At 31.3% G+C, this 20621-nt stretch overlaps 1 protein-coding gene across 1 annotated transcript in view; it reads left to right on the forward strand.

Moving 5' to 3' along the window:
- Positions 1–20621, forward strand: part of LOC129983749 (papilin-like) — a 206976-nt gene that overhangs the window by 177931 nt on the left and 8424 nt on the right. The window contains exons 22-35 of the mRNA XM_056093361.1: positions 1247–1423; positions 3199–3375; positions 6339–6674; positions 8925–9131; positions 10907–11074; positions 12054–12248; positions 12870–13058; positions 14512–14562; positions 14650–14820; positions 14972–15135; positions 15274–15364; positions 16272–16427; positions 17875–17916; positions 19340–19381. Coding sequence (XP_055949336.1) covers positions 1247–1423; positions 3199–3375; positions 6339–6674; positions 8925–9131; positions 10907–11074; positions 12054–12248; positions 12870–13058; positions 14512–14562; positions 14650–14820; positions 14972–15135; positions 15274–15364; positions 16272–16427; positions 17875–17916; positions 19340–19381 — 2166 coding nt within the window. The remainder of the gene's footprint in view (positions 1–1246; positions 1424–3198; positions 3376–6338; positions 6675–8924; positions 9132–10906; positions 11075–12053; positions 12249–12869; positions 13059–14511; positions 14563–14649; positions 14821–14971; positions 15136–15273; positions 15365–16271; positions 16428–17874; positions 17917–19339; positions 19382–20621) is intronic.

Consider the following 20621-nt stretch of genomic DNA (forward strand, 5'->3'; position numbering starts at 1 on the left):
TTATGAAGACTTCTGTTCCAAAAATTGAATATTTCTAATTAGTGACAACTAGAGTTGACTATTCGTGCAGATGTACGAATACCTGAATCACCTTTAATTGATCTAAAACGTCTAAGTGCTATAAAAAGTACTATGTATTATTAAACAAATTTCATTTGAAATATTAAATGCTTCAACTTTTGCGAACTCGAAGTTAAACTTTTCACTGTTTTTCTTTGCTGCTTCAGATATTTTCCATGTGCCAAATTCAGAAATAAAAACATTTTGCTATTCCAGTTTAAAAATAAGCCGAAATTAATCATGATGCCTCTCATGTATTAGAAAAATACAAATTGGGTTTAGAATTTGATAAGAACAGTGTTAGAGAATCATAGAATTGCTGACAATCTATGTGACTACAGAGATGGGTAGCTGTAAAAGCTGCTGCCTCAGATCCTATCGACTAGAAAAACAATGACAACTGCAAGGTGAATAGAAGGTTACGTCTCTATTGAAAATCGAGAGCTCATTTTGAAGGATCTGACGAAGAAAGTATCCTAAGTAGAAAGCAAAGAAAAGCGATATCGGTGGCATCTTAAGAAGTTTTTACGGGAGAAAAAAAATCATTTTGTTGCCGAATGAGGTTGTTAAATAATCGACATTCGAATTGTTTAGTTTTATTCAATTCTTTCATAATTTTAATTTTGTGCCAATACCTTTCTTCCAAATAGGTTTTTTCCCCAAGTTCTTGCATCTAATTAATTAAAATTCTCCTTTATTTATACATAAAACTAGAACACGATTAAAAGCACTTTGTCTCACCATAGCTTAACTTCAGAATATTATTGTACTAGTCGCCTTTGTTGACAAGCTAATTTGTTTTAATTAACACTTTTTTTAATTATTAGAAGAGATAGTTTTATTAAACACAATAGGGATTTTTGGTGTTTAAATATCTAATACACTAAGCTCATTTGCATCCGTTTTTTATATGCAGTATCGTTATATGCAAGGCTATTTAAGCCTTCACATTAACAACCGACTGTAATACTTTATTGATTGATTATAATACATACTGCCCAATCTCAATATGTTTGTATTTATACATATAATATAGATGGCGGTGGTATGTTAGATAATATTTATATTATGTTTTGTCATTTTTTTCATGTTCATTTAACGTTATTTATTTTAAAAATCAAATTAGTTCATCAAAACGGATTATGGCACGCTGCACACCCGCAATAATTTTTTGTGTTTATTTCAGAGGCGTGTTCTTTACCAAAAGTGGTGGGTCCGTGCAAGGGATCTCATCCTTCATGGTATTACGAACCGGAAACTGATTCTTGCAAGAGTTTCAATTACAGTGGATGTCTTGGCAATAATAACCGATATAAGAGCAAAGAAATATGTGAAAATATATGCGTTAAACAGGCTGCTTTAGGTAACTGAATACTTTTAAACTTACTCTCTTATTTAATTTAGTTTTTGAAGTTGGTTAATATAAAGAGCAACAAACAGTAGAACATACCTTTTTCTTCGTGCAGTGAAAATGATAAAATCACTTAATTTTTGTTAAATGGAAAATAATCATTTGATTTTATCTAAGGTAGCATTAATACTACATTTCATCATTGTAGCATATGTTGCTCGTTTCTTTATATAAAGAACCATAATGTGATTGTGGTGAAGAGTTTATAAGCCAGTTTACAGCTACGAAACGCGGACAGTTGCTTTTGTCTTGCGGTCTTGTTACTCGGCTGCGAACCACAAGGTCCAAGGTTCTATCCTCGCTCAAAACCAATCTGCTATATAATTATTTAAGAGATTTGTATTATGCATGTGTAAAGTAAGATTAAGATTTATGAGTTTGATTGTATTATAGATAATATTCTAATGATTCGTGATTAATATAGAAAGAAATATTTAAGAGATTCGGCCCTCTCCAGAAAACATACTATAGCATGTTTATGTTCTGAGTTTGATTAGTCTCTTTTTATAGTATTTTTTTAAAAAATTTCTTCTTTACTTCGGAGATTTGAGAAAATGTTTACTATCGTCACAACGCTGGTGAATGAGTATCCAGTTACTAAAATAACATAAAGCATTATTGTAAAATATACTTAAAACTGTATTAAACATTTATTGTGTTTAGAGAAAAAAAATAGTATCACTGAAAAACTATATTTTAAATTTTAAAGTGGTGTATTTTTTTTTTAATCATGTGCTCTGAAATTACTGAAGATAAAAAATATTAACATTATTATTAAATTTTAATTGGCATTCATATTAAAAAATTTGCAACTTTCTTGGTGAGTTTCTACTATCCAAGAAGTACTATATACTAGATTCAGTAGCTTTGACGCCGATGATATGCTTTGTATATGTAGATTTTTTGCATTTTTTTTAAAGACTAAGGATAAGTTACGCCGTTGCCAATCTGGAGGATTAAAATTCAATCAAAATGATTCCTGTTTCGAATCTAGATAGTTACGATTTACTACATACTCGAACTTTCTGGAAATTTCTCAACTATAAATAAGCAAAAAGTAAAGAATTCTGTTCTCAGTAGTGTGGTGCAACGAAGAAGCAGAAAAACATTTTATTATTGAACTTAGTTGTGTAACAACTCAACTCTACCTTTCTTATTGGCTTGTATCTAAAGATTTGAAATACGTATTAGCGCTACCTCTGTTAATCTAGGATCGTTATATTCAAACGTTTTAAGTGTAAATATTAAATGTTTATGTAGTTTTACTTTGGATTGATTTACTTTAAAAAGAACACACCAAATGTATGACAGCATGACTTCTTCAGTTTCGCTTTAGTTATTACAGTAGAAAGATGCTAGCAAAATAATTCCATGAAAGCTCTACATCTCCCATAAATAATTTAAAAATTATTTTATTTTTAAATTTAATTAGAAAAAAAAATTCTACAAATTAACGGCGGGATTCGTCTGTTTTTTACATCAGAGCTTTATGTTAAAGTTTTATGCGCTCGTTTATACTAGATATATTAAAATTTAATCTTTTCTTTAAATCTACAGATTATAAATTGCTGTTTCAAATTCTGAAATGGAAGTGTTTGTGACCACTTTTTCACGCCGCGGAACTGCGGAATATCACGATGTTGCCGTTGCTTGATTTAGTTTGCAAATGGTATTTTAATTGTATTGTCATGTTTAAAATCTAAATCCATTCTATCTGTTCTTTGCAGACACTTGCGATCAACCCATGGATGTCGGGCCTTGCAAAAAAGTGACTCAAAGGTGGTTCTTTAACAAAGCAGAAAACGCTTGCAAAGCTTTTATCTACGGAGGCTGCAAAGGGAACAGCAACAATTTCGAAAGCGAGAAGGAGTGCATGCAGCGGTGTGTGATTGCTAAGCCCAAAGGTAAGTTTTCCTCAAGCAGTCTGTTTTTCCAGTCTCTTTTAAGAAAATCATATACAGAAATCAACATCAAAGCATTCGAAATCGGGATGTTATGAAGAAAATCAGCGTTTTTCAGAAGTTTCTAAATATGAAATAAACTGTATCTGGAACCATGTTCATTTTTCTATCTACACACAAGTTTACATAACTTCTTGGAAACACAGCGAACTATACGAATAAAATGTGACATTTGGTAATTACATCAAAAAACATAATTTCGGTTCGTATTTATCATAGGAAAAGAACCCTTTCTTGTATACAAATTTGATTTTCGTTTCATTTTTAAAAATGATCGATGTTTAGAATTTTTTTTCTCGCATGTAAAATGTGAAAATAATGATGGATGAAAAAATTCGAATTCTACATTTTGAAGAATCATGTTGATGATGTTTCAAACCTCCTTGAATCCAAAAAACACTATCAGGACATCCAAATTTCCCGCATAATTCCAAAGAGTTGGAAAGATGCGGAAAAATAAATGCATCTGTGGAGGAATCGGTACTGTTTATCATTATTTAAAGGAATATATAGAAGTCTCAGAACTAAGGAAGAGTTGGAAATAATGACTTAATATCTGTACTAACGGTGCCAGAAAATCTTAAAATACTAAAAGACATGATGTTGAAAATTGACAGATTTTTGTCAACTATTTAAAAGTGTTTGCCTTTCTTCTGTTGTGGGAAGCACATTTGGATGAATACAGAAAATTTTGAGATTTTCTCGAAGTATTGACCTGCTGCTCATAAAACAGGATGACAAGTGTAGGGGAAGGTGAGTTGGAAGGTCAGAGATTGACCATCTGTGGCTAATGACCATCCACCTCGAAGAATTTGTCAGTAATATGGATGAATTATGATAAAAACAGAAGTTGGCCGCAACAAATCCTGTCGATACTGCTTCGTTCAGTGATGGCGAGGTGGTCGGCTGTGCACAAGAAGAAGACCAAAAAGCACCTTTGTGCCAGTCTTGAATTAGATAATTGAGAGATGTAAACAACTGCTAGTGAAATTTGGTGATGTCCGTTTCATCATATTTGTAAATTTCGAGCAACTTTGAGATGAAATGAATCTTTAGGAATTCTGTGTGTTCTTTCCACGCACATATGAATATGGCAATTTAAAAATACAAATATATTTATCAATGGAATGAAATATATAGATTGACCGTTAGAATTGTAGAGGTGTATTAAATTTTAGACCCAATTCGTCAAAGGATTGATCGTCCATCGATCTGCATGGTTTTGAGAATATGAACACCATAATTCGAAACGCGAAATTTGATATATGATGTTGTACCTTGTATACTATATGTATGTAAACATATTTTTAGGAGATTTTTGGCCGAATAGAAGAAACTTTTGAACATTTTAAAACTTTGCTTTATTACATCCAGAGAGGTATAATTTATATACAAGAATAAGTGGTAAGAAATATCTTAGTTCACAACACTATACAAGAGCAGAAGAGAATGAAATTTTTTCCACAGTGATTTTATACTATGAAATTTTGATAGGGATTTCTTTGACACGTGTCGATTTAGGTAAGCGAATTTTCTGTATAAGATCCTTAAAATAATGTTGCAATCATTAAAGATTTTTATCCTTTCTCTCGGAGCGTGAGAACCTGCTGATTAAAGCAGTGTTACACAGCTCATGCTGGATTAATTAAATAAAAAAGGTGGAATTGCATCAGGAAATAAAGAGAACATTTTAGAATGAAGTTAATGTGGGATAAATTAAGATAAAAATTTGGAAATTAATTTAAATTAGATTAATAGATATCATTACACACACATATATATATATGTCAAATTTTGATTTCATTCGTGGGAAAAAGACACCCAAAATCATTAATTTAATTCACTAATATAACTATGCTGGGATGCAAAACGCGCCATTTTATATGAATATATGAGAAAAATGAAGGGGGAACACTCTAGAAAGTGTATTTAACAATCGTACACTTTGAACGAAATATTATGGTTTTTTTTTAATTATAAAGCTTAATTGCGTCTCCCTTCAAATTCAAAGAAAATAATGTTTCCCCCTTTTTCTCTACATTCAATTATTAATGACTCATCTTACAATTAAATCTTTCTATTAGAAAATGCATCCTTTTGAAAAGTGCTTGCTCTTAAATTTAAACATTAAAATATTTTACCAATCGGTGGATATCTTATCTGACGATTAACTAATTTATCAAAAAATATATGAATTACAAATATGTAATGTTACAAATAATTTTTCCGTCATTTCAAAATACAGTAAATTTTCGGTTAGCCATTTTGCAGATATATTGTGGTTGTTATTCCAAAATGTTATTGATGAATTTTAATCTTTTAAAAAAGTATTTTAACATAAAACAATGGTATTTTCTCTTGTAAAAAAGTAAAAATAAATACATTTGTAAGTACAGAAATGTACTATTTATTAAGATATAATTTTATGTGTTAGCCCCTTATTCTAAATAAAAATTTTCAAAATTTTCATTTGAATTGCGTTTTTTTTTTCAGTAATTTTGCTCAAAATCTCTTATTTGCGTGTGAAACTCCATTCGTTTTCGCGTATAATTGGAAGTTATCATGTTGAAATCAGTTATTATTATCATCTGTTCATTAGATCTTTTTGACATTATCATTGGAAGTTATCATGTTGAGATCAGTTATTATTATCATCTGTTCATTCGATCTTTTTGACATTATCATTGGAAGTTATCATGTTGAGATCAGTTATTATTATCATCTGTTCATTCGATCTTTTTGACATTATCATTGGAAGTTATCATGTTGAAATCAGTTGTTATTATTATCTGTTTATTCGATCTTCTTGACATTATCATTGAAAGTTATCATGTTTAAATAAATCCCTAACTCTAAAATTTTTGTTCAAAATGATGGCCCTTAAGAACCTTCTTCTGTCATTTCAGATACTGCCACTGTTTATAATGCCACCATTGGATCACAAGTGACCATGGTCTGCAAGGGAGTCCCATCTTCGCCAAATGATGAAATTCTCTTGTTCTTGTGGTACAAGGGAGATTCCGCCTATCCGATCCATGGCGTTGATCGAAGGAAGACCAGCGACGCCAAATCCCAGATCGTCAGCAGAGGAACTGACCCTCGGTTCACTGTCCAAGAAGACGATCACTTAACCGCTTTGACCATCCACAAAGTAAGAAAGGAAGATGAAGGACAGTACAGGTGTCGCATCGATTACAAAGTAGCTCCAACTACGAATAGGTTCATGAAACTTATCATATCAGGTGAGGCGGAATTCTTGTTACTTTTCCGGTTTGCTTACAAACAAGGTGTACAAAAGAGAGTATTATAATCATTGAGAGTATTATACTTTAACCACGAATTACTGAATCCGGTTATCTGGAAAGTGACCTTAATTAAATGCTTTTTTTAATAATTTCAATTAGTTTTAATATTTGGTAGCAATAAATTGATTATATAGAGATTGAAATAAAATTAGTATATTTTCCTGTCTTCCGAAATTTAAACGAAAGGGCCCTAGAAACATATGCTGCGTTAGGACCTCCAAGTCTGAATCCAGTCTTGGTGCTGATTAAAATTGTTATGAATTGATACTCTCGGAGGATCGATTATTGCTCTAAAACCAAAGAATTGAGCAGATTTTCTTGGGTATAGAATAAGTAACCAGCTTAATATATTTTTTTTTAATGTAAAAGCATAAGATTACCCATAATCCTAAGAAGTTAAATTCATTGTTTTTTATTTTTTTTCCAATAAAAGACGTTGATATGATCTTCTGGTGATTAATCATGCCACTAAAAAATATTTAACTATATAAAGGCCTTGAAGGGGTAGAATCGCTAGGCTTAGGATAATTAAAATGATTTCTTTTCATTCCTGTTCAACAATCTTTTTGTTTAATCTTTATATCTCTAGAACTATTCGAAATTTTTATTGGAATTGAGATATTTTAATGACGATATTTGAATTTTATTTTGATATAACGTAGTATTTACCTATTATCGGTGGATTATATTTGAATGGCATAATCCAATAAAGAAATGACCCCAATACTTGCAAGCTATATGTAACTGTTTCCGCATTTCTAGAAAAATGCAAACCTGCACCTATCCACAATTAATTATTGCAGTAGAAGTACTTATTATGTGACCAAGCGCTCGTACATATATTTAACTATAACGAATTTACATTCTTAAAAAAATGATGGTTGGTTCTGCTCTTCTCTCTGTATTTATTAGGCAGGTGAAGACTTGGAATTTGTACTTTTCGATACTGAACATCCACTGTAAATTACATCTAATACCCGAAACGACCGAATGTTTCTGTACAGTTTCCATTCCTTTATGTTAAATTTTATTAATTAAATTCTCGTGTTCATTAAGAATGGTACAACTTGCAGAAAGAGCCGAACTCACTGACATCGGCATTCTCATTTTACTTTCTCGTATGCTAAATATAAAAAAAATTTGTAATCGTCAAAAAATTCGAATTCGAGATTTTGACGAATCTTCACGTTTTAGTCTTCCCCGAGTTCGAAAAATTCATTTTTGGCAAATGTCTGTCTGTGAACAAGCTAACACAAAAATGCTAATTGGATAAAATTTTTATGAACAAACAACTAAACGTTATTTGGTGTGTGTATAAACAAGCAAATAAATTTATAAAGGTCTGTCAAATTTTGAGCAAAATCCATTCTAAGAAGGTTTTGTCTACCCAGCTGTTCGAATATAAATTAACACGATAAAACTACAAAAGGAAGAGAATTGGATAGATAAAATTTGGTACACAGATTTAACATCTATAATATAGAAACCAATCAAATTGTCAGATAAATCCAACAAGAGTTTAAACGTCTGCTGGTCTGTACTTTCAAAAACATGTAAACGCGAAATCACAAGAACGCAGTGACTTAAATTTTTCAAATTTGGTATGTGATTTTGAAACTGCAATTGTAGTTCTGTGTCAAGAATAATTCACTGCAAACTGCAATTGTAGTTCTGTGTCAAGAATAATTCACTGCAAACTGCAATTGTAGTTCTGTGTCAAGAATAATTCACTGCAAACTGCAATTGTAGTTCTGTGTCAAGAATAATTCACTGCAAACTGCAATTGTAGTTCTGTGTCTGTCCTTTAGAGATTATGTGAATAAGTTTGGATGAGACCGCCACCATTATTTTATAGACCAGATTGACTCGGTGAGATTATGTGAGTAAAAAGAGAAATTTACCATTTTTTGAGATTATGTGAGTAAATTTGGGTGATATCACCCACCTTATTTTATATCAAATTCAGAAAAATACAAAGAGAAAAAATACGATTGTTAACTTTTTGAGGCGGTGGGGATATTTTTTCTTTGAAAGAGAAACTCGGCCATTTCAGTATTCTGGAATTTCAGGGTTCTGAGATTCCTAGACATAAGTAGTTATAAAAGGAATGCACGGCTTTCTGATATTGTTTCAAAAATCTTTAACTTTCCCTTGGATGTATTGCTAAAGAATTGTCTCTTCTTTTAGAGCCAGACGTCTGCCACTTGCCTCAAGCCATTGGTAATTGCTATCAATTCAGGGAGCGCTGGTACTACAATTCCAATGAAAGGAAGTGCCAACGGTTTTACTACAGCGGCTGCGCAGGAAACGAAAATAATTTTGCCACATTTATCGAATGCGAGAAGCAGTGCCAGAAGCCCAATGACAAGGGCCAGTTAGAAGAATTCCACCTTGGTAAGACACAAGCTTTTCGGTTGTCTTTCCGCTTGCTGGACAGCAACTGTCATAAAAATTAGCGTGAAATGAGAACTAAAAGTAATAAATATTCTAAGTACCAAAAGCGAAATTGTTAGGAAAACCCCTTTATGCTAATATTAAAAATATTCATATCAGAATGCTTCCCCTCTTTGAACTATTTAAGGATTATCCGGTTTCTAATCTTTAACCGGTTTATAATTTGGTTACCAGTTTTCAAATTCATAAAGCATCCATTATTTCATATTTTAATATAAAAATCGATATTTAATTTTTTTCCCCTCCGCTTACTACTGTTTATTCTTGAATTCTAAAATCCATGCTTTTTTGCATGCGTCAAGAGACGTTAATATAGTCAAAAAGGGATGAGAAAAAAGAGAAAGTAGGAAAAGTTTACATTTAGCAAAAGGATAAACACATTATTCGAGAAATTAGGAGGCCTAATAACTGTTCATCTTACTGCACACCACTCCTTAAGGAAATACAATTGTCGCAAAATATTAGTTTCGATGCCTTGAAAGGAACAGTACCTTGAAGGAAGTTTTCGAATGCCAGTAAATGCGGCTATAGCCAAAACTTGTGCATAAAACTTGTCATTCCGGCGAAAGGGGAGGAGCGGGTGAATTTTCTCTGCGCTAATGGGAAAAAACAATATATAATGAATTTATATATATTGTTTTATAATGAATTTTATAATTTTTGTAATGAATTCTAAATGTAGCATTATATTGTTTGCAGGCTTTTATGAGAAAAATCACATTCTAACTATGATCATGGACTGCATCATACTGTTTAAAAAAAAAATTCTTAATTTTTTTTAAGTGGGCGTTACTTTAATTCAACTCAAATCTTTGTATTTTCATTTTCTGATTTCTGCTCATTCTAATTATATCGAAAATTAATCACATTTAAACGAGCGCATCGACAAAAGTGGGCACAGATGCGTAGAAATCATTCATCTTGTTCCCAATGAACGCTGTTGAACTTATCAAAAATTATACTTCAAAGTAGTTTTATTTTTTCATGCTATGAAAAAGAATTTATATTTATCTGAATAATTGAAATTAAACAAAATCTTGAAAAATAATTTTGGTGGATACGGAAAACAAAATTACATACACGAATAAAAATTATATTTTTCTTCCTATCGATAGAAAAAAAAAATTGTAAGTGCTACAGTTTTGGAAACTCTGTCTTTCCCTGACTAAAGCGACGTTCTTTAATCAAGATTTTAAAAAATTCTTGTTTCGCCTGTAGCTCGTGCTTTTAATTTCCATTGGCGGCGATATCTTGTGGAGGGATTTTAAGCTTTCATGCATTAACACTTATAAGATCCGATTAATAGCTAATTTACTGTACGTTTTTACAAAATCATGAAATTTCAACTGTTTGAAGCCAGGAAATCTTACGACATGAACAGATCAGTAAGATTTTCAAATAAATGCTATATTTCCTACAGTTCTGCTATCTCAATGCGCGGTTTTTAATATTTTATTTGTTGTGTAATTTATTATTACTTATATACTATTTCTAAATTACCTTGAGGTTTGACGTCTAGACATTTCTATAGCAATAGCATTTTAATATCTTGATTCATCTATTGTAGAAGATTGAAATGTCAGTAAAAGATAACCGATGAATTCAACGAAATATATCTTCTATCAACTTCAACATACCTTATCTATTTAAATTATGCGAATATATTAACTTTATTATTTACATGTTTCCTTTATCCCCCACCCACCCAAAAATAGAATATTGTTTGATGGAACCTGACGCTGGTCCGTGCGATGGAAGGAAGTTGCAGTGGTTTTATGACAAAGACGGAGTCTGTAAGCAGTTCTATTATGGAGGATGCAGAGGAAACGCTAACCGATTTAATACCAAAAAAGAATGTGAATACAAATGCCTCGCTTCACAGGGTATGTAAGAATCACGCATTCCTTTGATTTCGTAAATTAATGGGAAATATATCTCAAATCCATTTTTAAAACCAATATCCAATTACAATTTTTTAGAAAATATTTTTTAAGTTATTTTTATTATTAATGAAAAAAGAAAAGAAATGAAATTTTTGTTACGTTATAATGCCAAGTGGTTATTTAATGTTTTCATTAAAAAAATTCTTTGTACAGTTTGGATCCCCAAGTTCTGAAAACTTATTGCTTCCAAAGTTGCCAAAATACTTTGTAATTTTTTTTCCTCCTACACATATTTGGACTTCTGAACCATTCTTATGCATTAATTTGATTTAGGAAACTTTTTTTTTTATTACTTATGCATCAATTGGGTTCCTTGCAACTGATATTAACGAGAAAGAATTACAGATATAAATCAATTCAATATAAAAAAATGTATTAATTTTTGAGTTTTCTAAAATGGTCATTACTTTTATAAAGTTTATCTGAATTTTAATACGAAATAATAAATATTTCTACTGATAGCCCAATTGCAGAGGAACTTTTTTGTAAGAAAAATAAATCATTAATTAATTGATGGTTAGTCATGATCTATATTATTCTGTTCTGTTTTGTAATATTTTATTTCAACAATTATTCATATGTATTTAATATTAAGATATTCATCCCGCATACTAACAATATATATATATATATATATATATATATATATATATATATATATATATATTATTCTCTTCTTGGAGATCTTGAGCGGCAATCCGGTTTGAATTGATTGGTTTCCCTATCTTGGATATCATGATTGTCAGCCCGCTAAGAATTGATCAGGTTCTCTATCTTGAATATCATAATCATCAATCTGTTTTGAATCGATTGGGTTTCGTTGTCTTGGATATTTTAATCGCCATTATATTTGTGCTTCGCTGATGTCTAATGACGCTCCACGGTGTTCTAATGATATTATTATTATTATTATTTGCAGATGTTTGCAAGCTGCCTAAGATACGTGGCCCATGCAGCGGCTCATTCCCCCAGTGGTACTTTGACAAGGAGCAAGGCGAGTGCAAAGAATTCTCATACAGCGGTTGCCAAGGAAACGGAAACCGTTTCAATGACAAGGAGACATGCGAAATACAATGCAGGAGCCTTCCTGCTGGAAACGACCAAGAATCTCAAGGTACGCGGCTGTTTAAAATGAGGTGTTTTAAAGTTCATATACAAAATATGCTGAAGTATTGTTGACGCCAAAAAAATTCGATACTAAAATAGATTGTAATGAATTCGAAATCGAAAATTTGGTGAATTTTCACGTTTTAGTTTTAAAATGCACACTTTGGAATTATATCTAGAGGGCCATCTGTCTTTGTATAAATAAATACGATATTTCAAAAAAAATAAATATCATAAGATGGAATTTGGCATGTAATCTTTTTCCTATGTTTCTGTTTATGAGTGATCCAATATGGGTTAAAGTTACCTTTGTTTACTAACAGAAGTGAGAAACCAGTGTTTAAAATAACACTCTTGAGCGATGCAAATACATATATTTGTATTGCTCTTTTTGTTGTATTATAACTTTGGGATGAGGTGAGCATATGATGTCCATATATATTTAAGCCAATCGGGAACATTCAGTTGCAGAACGCAGGGCACAGTCATTATTCACCTTGCATCATAGGCACCCACTTTAAGTGGAAGTATGCGAGAATCCCGAGATTGTTATTATTAAAAATTTTACTCCGCAGCAAAGAACTGGGTATGGACATTCATTTTGATTTTTTTTTTTTTTTTCGTGTAGATCCATGCAGTCAGCAGAAGGACCCAGGTCCCTGCTTGGGTTATTTCGTGATGTGGTACCACGATCCCGAAGATAATACTTGCAAAACATTTGTCTACGGTGGCTGCCTCGGAAACGATAACAGATTTTCAAACCTGCAAGAATGTGATGCTAAATGCCATTCAAACAGTCCATTCACTATGAAGAAAGGTATTTATTATATTCCTTTATATCAAGACCCTCGTATCATACTTTTCATATATTGCTTATATTGCTTCATATATTGCTTTAAAAGGCAATCTTTTTTTTTTTTTTTTTTTTTCCAATTTTATCAAGCAACATAGTGTTTATCATTATTATTATTGTATAAACGAGCTCAAATTCAAGAAGTAGAGAGCCGTTTTGATTAATATGTTGTATCGATATTGTATAGTGCTGCAAATATTGGACGATGTCATACAAATATTGCACGAAATATTTTTGGTAATATAAATTAATTTAATGTCTTTTTGCTGTTTTGCGAGAAAAAAAGTAGTAGTTTGAAATGTGAAATTCGCGGGATTGTTCTGTCTGATAAGGTCGTATCTTCACAAGTCCAATTTCCGAAAAAGTCTTAGATTCAAGTGAGAAGTCCTATTACTATCTTCAAGTAACTCGTAAATAATAAGCGATAGCATTTTCGACGACTATGTAATGCAATAGATTGTTCATTCATGTTTCAAGCATTGATTAGTCGTTTGAATCATGAAAAATAATTTGTTTGATTATCTGCATCTTTATAAAATAGGAATCTATTACATAAGGAATTGCTCATGAACCTATTTTCCCTTAGAATATATACAAGTACATGCTTTTCAGAGCACTGGACATGCTGTTTTTAAAAATGCACTTCAAAGTGCAATACCAACATTCATTGTAAATTTAGAATAATTAACTGGAAGATGCATCCGTCTTGACGACCTATTATCCTGTTAACAATATCTTGTCACAGAATAATTAACGAAAGTCGTAATGAAAAATATCGGGCACATAATTGAGAGTGGTTAAGAAATAATGTATGTAATATATATAATATATTGCACATATAACATGTGAATATATAGCGGAATTAAAACTCCTTGAACTAAAAAAAACTTCACGATCACTCAAATGAAAACTAATTACTAAAATCGATTTGAAACAAATAGTGATCCACTAATAGAGAAAAACGCGATGCCAAATGCAAAATAAAAATAACTCCGAAATAAAATATTTACTATGATCTTCAACTAAAGTAAGACTATTAAGAATCAGCGTAAATCTAAAATGATAAAAATTGCAAACTTCAACTCAATAATCTTTGCTACAATCACGCATTAAAAATGTGTATAAGATGTCAAGTTTGCGATTCTATATCTAATTTTTATTTATTCTTACATTTTTTCGCACACCAATAAGTCAGTCAATTTAAACATTAAAAAAAAAATCTCCCTTGGTTGCTAGATGCCAAAACAGAAATTCAGATTTTGCATCGGATAATGACGTACTCGGAAAAAGCGGGAATATTTTTAACTGTACCCATTGTTACAGACAGTAATAGATGATTATATTATTAGTAAATATAAGTAAAAAGAGTAAGAATATTGCAAGCAGTCTAATTAAGATATTTGTTTTTCTCTTGCAGTGAAACCAGTTCAGCCATCTACAGCTGCAGCAACATTTATTACAAATGAAGGTATCTTCTCTTCGCCTTATTGTGTATTATAAATTATATAATAACATACTTTTTACTTTTATTAAATGTTGCGTTTGCTTGTTTTAGAAATCTGCAGGCAAAAACCAGATGAGGGTCATTGCAGCTATTCTCAAAATCGATTCTATTATGAGCCAATGAAATCTATGTGTCTGCCTTTCGTCTACAAAGGCTGCGGTGGAAACAAAAACCGCTTCAAGACTGCCGACTTGTGCATGCGTTTCTGCTCAGGAGTTCAAGGTGCTTGCCTTAAAATTTTTTACGTACCTTCATTTAACTTGACTTGCATCATATTTGTTAAAGATGAAATGTTAATTAGTAACCGGCTTATAAATTTTCCACGTTAAAATTATAATTGGCCTTTCGTATCATTTTTCGTTTAATTTTCTAGGTCCAGGACCTGTGCGGGATGAGGCTGTTGGTGAAGCTGCCCCGATTGAGCAAAACAGAAACTGCCCAACTTCCAACTGTGATCAACTGCAATGCCCTCACGGTATTGAGGAAATCATAGATATCAGAGGATGCACATCCTGTCTGTGTACAAATCCATGCGAAGTAAGACATTGCATTTGCTCTAATTTATATAAAATTAGTTTTTATTGTATGATATATATTAGGATTTATAATATATTAGAAGTTTTAATTGTACGATGAAAACATACCCTTTTAGAGCTTCTTCTTCTTCTTCCATAGGGCCATAGCTGTCCCGAAGGATCTCAGTGCGTCGTTGAGAAACATAGAACAACGAATGGCGATGTTCAGTCTCAACCTTTGTGCCGCTTAAGTGAGTTTGACAGAATTTTCTTATTTCTTTTCGCATTTGCTCTTTATAAAAATATATGATTAGTAACGGTGATAAAACTGAAAATACTAACTGAATAATGCTTTTTTTTCCATCTAAAAGTATGAAGTAAAAATATCCACAAAATCGTTTTATTCAACTGAATTCAATCGCTTTATTCTATTCACTGAAGTACCAAAATCTCAGCCTGTCTCTACTGGAGCGTAAAAGTCACATGTCACGCGTTTAGTAACTGGCAGGAACTCGGCGAGGTATCAACGCAATAAGTAGCTAGATGGGATTTTAACCATTCTCTCTCGATAGTTACGCATAATTTTGTTGGTGTGGTAGGTGAAACATCTCGTGCTTTACTGTCTTGTCTCAATATGCTTCTTAGCTTAATCTCTTGTCTGGTAATCTAGTTTTCTTGTCTAGAATCTCGTCTGGTGCTGGAATTGCGAAGAGTATTCCTCAAATACTTAAAAACAACATTACCCACTCACATGAGGCAATACTTTCCTTAAATAATCAATCTTCATTCGAGTGAGTAAAAACATTAAAAGGCTGTAAATTTTCTTCAAGAGGCTGAGTATTGTAATAATGTCTACTTCAATTTTATTGAAGTTTGAGTCTACAAGAGATTAACACTCTTCAAAGAATCACGGTATTATCACCAACTTGTACAATACTTCAATACTTGACTTGTCCTCAATACTCAACTTGTACAATACAATAATATATATAAGTTGGGATCACGTCTTTAGTAATTTCAGCCAAATCTGAACGCCACTATCATCTCGTAACTTGTAAAGATATAACATTTATCTTTCATTGAAATTCATCTACAGTCCATTTCCTAATAAACTGTTTAATCTTATCTACTTCACTAAATTTCCTTAATAACTTTCAGAGTCTAAAAGAGGGCAATGCCCTGCAACTCCACCACCTGAACACCTCTTAAATGGAACTTGCCATGACAGATGCCAATCTGATGCAGATTGTCCTGGTGGTTTGAAATGCTGTTTTGTTTCTTGTGCCAAAATATGTGTGCTGCCTTCCTTTCCAGGTACGATTCTGTTTGCGCTTTACTTCAGACTAAAAGTCACCTAAACATTAAATGAGTTCATTGTTAAGTTTCCCATCTCTTGAGCTAATGTATAAAAGTAGACGAAATTTGTTTATTTTCAGATATGAATATGAATATATTTAACTAAAAAATTGAATAATGTTAAATCAATGAATCTTGTAATGATAATTTTTAATCCTGGACTATTGTTTACTGATTAAAGCGAATAAAAAATAGTAGTTCAGTTTAGTAGTAGAAAATAAAGTCCCCATTTCAAGTAAAATATTCAATCTCCAATTACTTTTTCTCTGAAGTTTACGTTGCCTGAAAAAATCGATTCTGCAATAGAATGTGGTAGAATATATTTATCTAAATGTCAGTAATCATAAATTCATTAATAACAAATTTCGATTTAGTCAAATTGACGCTCTTCAGACTCGTCACATTCAGCTGGCCACCGACATTTCTTACCAATACTTCGGATGGACAAATAATAGACATTCATTCTGTTACCTTCAACATAATCGATCAAAATACACATATTTGTTGAAAAATTAACGATGGATGATTCATTTTTTTCCTCCATCTTCACAACCTCCGTTTCTTATTGAAAAGAGTCAAAATTATATCTAGATTTCTCTTTCTGCATCAGGGCTTTTTTTCCTTCCTTCAGGTCAATTTTCTTGTTTTCTTCTATATTCGACGCAAACAGCATCAAAATGTTATTAAAGTTTATTATGTGTGTAGATTATATGATGAATTCTTTAAAAATAGCTGTTATTGATTTGGAGTAAAATAGTAAACATTTTTGGCGGTACAGGACACTACCGTGTTTCCTAGACTTAATATCACTTCTATCATATATTCAATTATACAAAATTATGAAATTTATAGATTTTTATTACAGTAAAAGCCTATTCCTAATTAACATAGGGTAAAATCTGTCGTTAGTGATTAAGAACATTATCTTGTTTCTCAGGGGAAGGTCCAAAGATGAAAACTAAACTTATTCGTAATCGTTATATCTTTTAAAACTAATAAATATATAAGTTTGCAAATAATCTATGTAAGAAACGAATAATAAAACTTAAGAAAGTTTGGTTCCTTTTTTTTTTTTTTTTTTTTGAAGACGATTGCAGCTAAAGTAAACAAACATTCCAAAATAACACTGAAAAATGCGGGAATGTATTCGTCATTATCGAGTGCCTTAAAGAAATCACTCGTTTTAAAGCTCGTTAATCGTATTGAAGTCACTATTCTCAATTATCCTCATTGATGCTACATCAATGGTATCTTTAAATATAAATCAGCGTTACATATTTATTTTATTCATTTCATTTTTTTCTCTGATTGTTAAGTCATTTTAATAATTGAAAATAACATTGTATTCTTTCAACCCTTTTAAATAACAGTATTTGGTTTGTTTACTTTCTTTCTTCATATACAGGTGGAGAAGAAAGAATACAAGAAAATACTATAGAAGAAACAGGTAACCAATTTTATGTTCTAAGCTCCATACCGCATAAATGGAAAAAAAATGAATAATTGATAAAATTACTCAACACTGACCAAACTGTATACATTGACCAAAAGTTAAAACTCAACTTCTTAATATTTAACTTTCAGACGAAAAGTAACATATTGAATTTTATATAATTTTAACATTAGGCGTAATTTATAATTGAATTTACTGAATTTTTTTTACTGAAATCCACCATTGCTGATAAATAACAAATGAAAGATATGTGGTAAAGAAATAATAAATGAGTTTTTGATAACCAATGTAATCTACCCTTGCTGCAATTCATTTTTGGTATCGATTTTTCGCGATTTCAATTAAGTTCGCTACTACCTGAAATTTTTGTTCTGGCTCATTGAACAATTTCTAAGGGTCATTTTGTTCGTAATATCCAATAAAAAAATGGCAACTAACAGTGACGAAGTAATGTCCTTAGAATGAAAAATTCTTATTCCTAATTTAAAGAACATTTTTTAAAGTTATAAAGCAACATATTTTATTTTCCTAGATGTATAAAACAACACAAAACTTTCTAAAAGAAATTAATTAGAAATATTATAATAATACTTGATTTTCTTCCAAGCAAGCTCAACTGAAAAACCTTGTAATTGTATGAATTCGCCATCTCAGTGTTATGCATTTATCTTTTGTCCTGCACACGACTTTCTATGTGTAGACATGTGGAAAACTTACTTTTTCGAGTAGCCTCATATTTTATAATCGATCATTGTAATGTCATACTATATGATTTGACTCATATTTGCCATCTACTAAAGTTATTAGCTTTGAGTTTTTATTAATTAACTTGTCGCTTTTGAAGATCAGCTCATTCGCAATATGATCTTTGATCGTCTTGAACTGAATTGACGGACATGCTTAGAAAAGTTCTTATCTTCAGCCTGAAATTGAAAATTGATATAGACGATTTCTTTTTTCTCTGGATTAATGGCACTATTGACTCAGACATTTTCCTATTTTCAGTATTCTCACAATGAAGTGTTGGGAATTAGGGAGTGATATAAGAAAAATTCATTCATTTTCAATTTGCCTCAGAAATTTTAGCTCTATTTCCATTATAGTATATGATAATTATTGAATCTTTTTTACTTTCCTGGCCTGTTTCAGATTTGAATATAATAAAAAGTGAATAAGAACTATAACTACGATTCTGTTCTTGAACTTTACGATGCTGAATAACTAAAGAAATAACTATCTGTTTTAAAAAAGTCAATATTTATATTGATGATAAAAGCCTTCTTTTTCAGTTAAGTTATCGGTCTAAAAATCATGTTATTTTTTGCAGAATGTTAAGCTTGGCCATTTAATAAATAAAGAAAAAAAATTATTCTTTCAATCCTTTGAAATAACAATATTTTTTTTTCTTTATATACAGATGGGGAAGAGAGAATACAAGAAAATACTATAGAAGAAACAGGTAACCGATTCTCAGTTCTAATCTTCATGTTGCGTAAATGAAACAGAAAATATGAGTCACTAATAAAAATTTCGTTAACTGTATACACTGACCAAACGTTAAAGGTCAGCTTTTTTATATTTAAATTACAAGGGAAAAAGTAGCGTATTGATTTTTATCTAATTTTAACATAGGCATAACTTACAATTAAATTACTATATCTTTTTACAAAAGTATACCATTGTAGAAAAATAATAAATGAAAGATATGTAAAAGAAAATGTAATAAATGAGTTCTTGATAACGAATGTATCTCCACATATCTGTAAAGCATGGTGGCATCGATTGATTTTTCGTATTTTCTATTAAGTACTTAGTAACCTGCTATCCAATCAATACTAGTTCCATTCTCCCAATCGCCAGCCATCAGATTTTATCGGATAAACTACACCTATGTTGATAAAATTAAAATCTTATTTAACAACCTGAGAGGACTGCTAAAAGCAATCACCTGTTTTCCTAAGTAATTACGAAAATTCTCTATCGGATTAAATTTCAGCGAATGATTGTCGATTTGTTCCAAGCATTGATCCTCAAAATCTTCCTCGATGAGCCAAATCGGTGAGATTGAATATTTATTATCCACATATAACTAGAGGTTAGTTGACATATAACTAGAGGTGATAGTTCGTTTGTGGAACACATGAACATCAATATACGCTCAAAAATTTCCAACCTAAACCTTCTCCATCTTTCTTCAATGTTAAGATTCATTATATTTTCTATTCTGTGATTTCTATTTCGCTACACAAGCTGAATAATTCTTTAAAATAGATATGGACTCGTTTGTAAAGAGTACAGAAGTCCATAATTATGAAATATATGTTTAATTTTATCTCATCTAACGCATTCTCTTGTTCAATGCAAACGAACACTTCTTTGCCGTCGATTAGGAATAACACAAACAAGTGGCTTTCCTCATATAATGAATGCTTGGGTGCAAAAAAAAACAAAAACAAAAAAGTCGATTTTCTTGTTCTTGTTGCAGTGAAACATCTGAAATGATCTGAGGCACACTAATGGTCCTTCTTCGGTCCGAAGGTGCTGAAAAGCAATCTTCAGCAGAAGTTGTAATACGTGACCAAATCTGATGTAAAAGCTGAATTTTGCATTGAAATTGATCACATATATTACACCTTCAAGCACCTGCCGATGTCAACACTAGTTCCATTCACCCAATCGTTAGTCTTTAAAACTTGTCA

This window comes from Argiope bruennichi, chromosome 9 (genome assembly GCF_947563725.1).
Source record: "Argiope bruennichi chromosome 9, qqArgBrue1.1, whole genome shotgun sequence".
Lineage (NCBI taxonomy): Eukaryota > Metazoa > Arthropoda > Arachnida > Araneae > Araneidae > Argiope > Argiope bruennichi.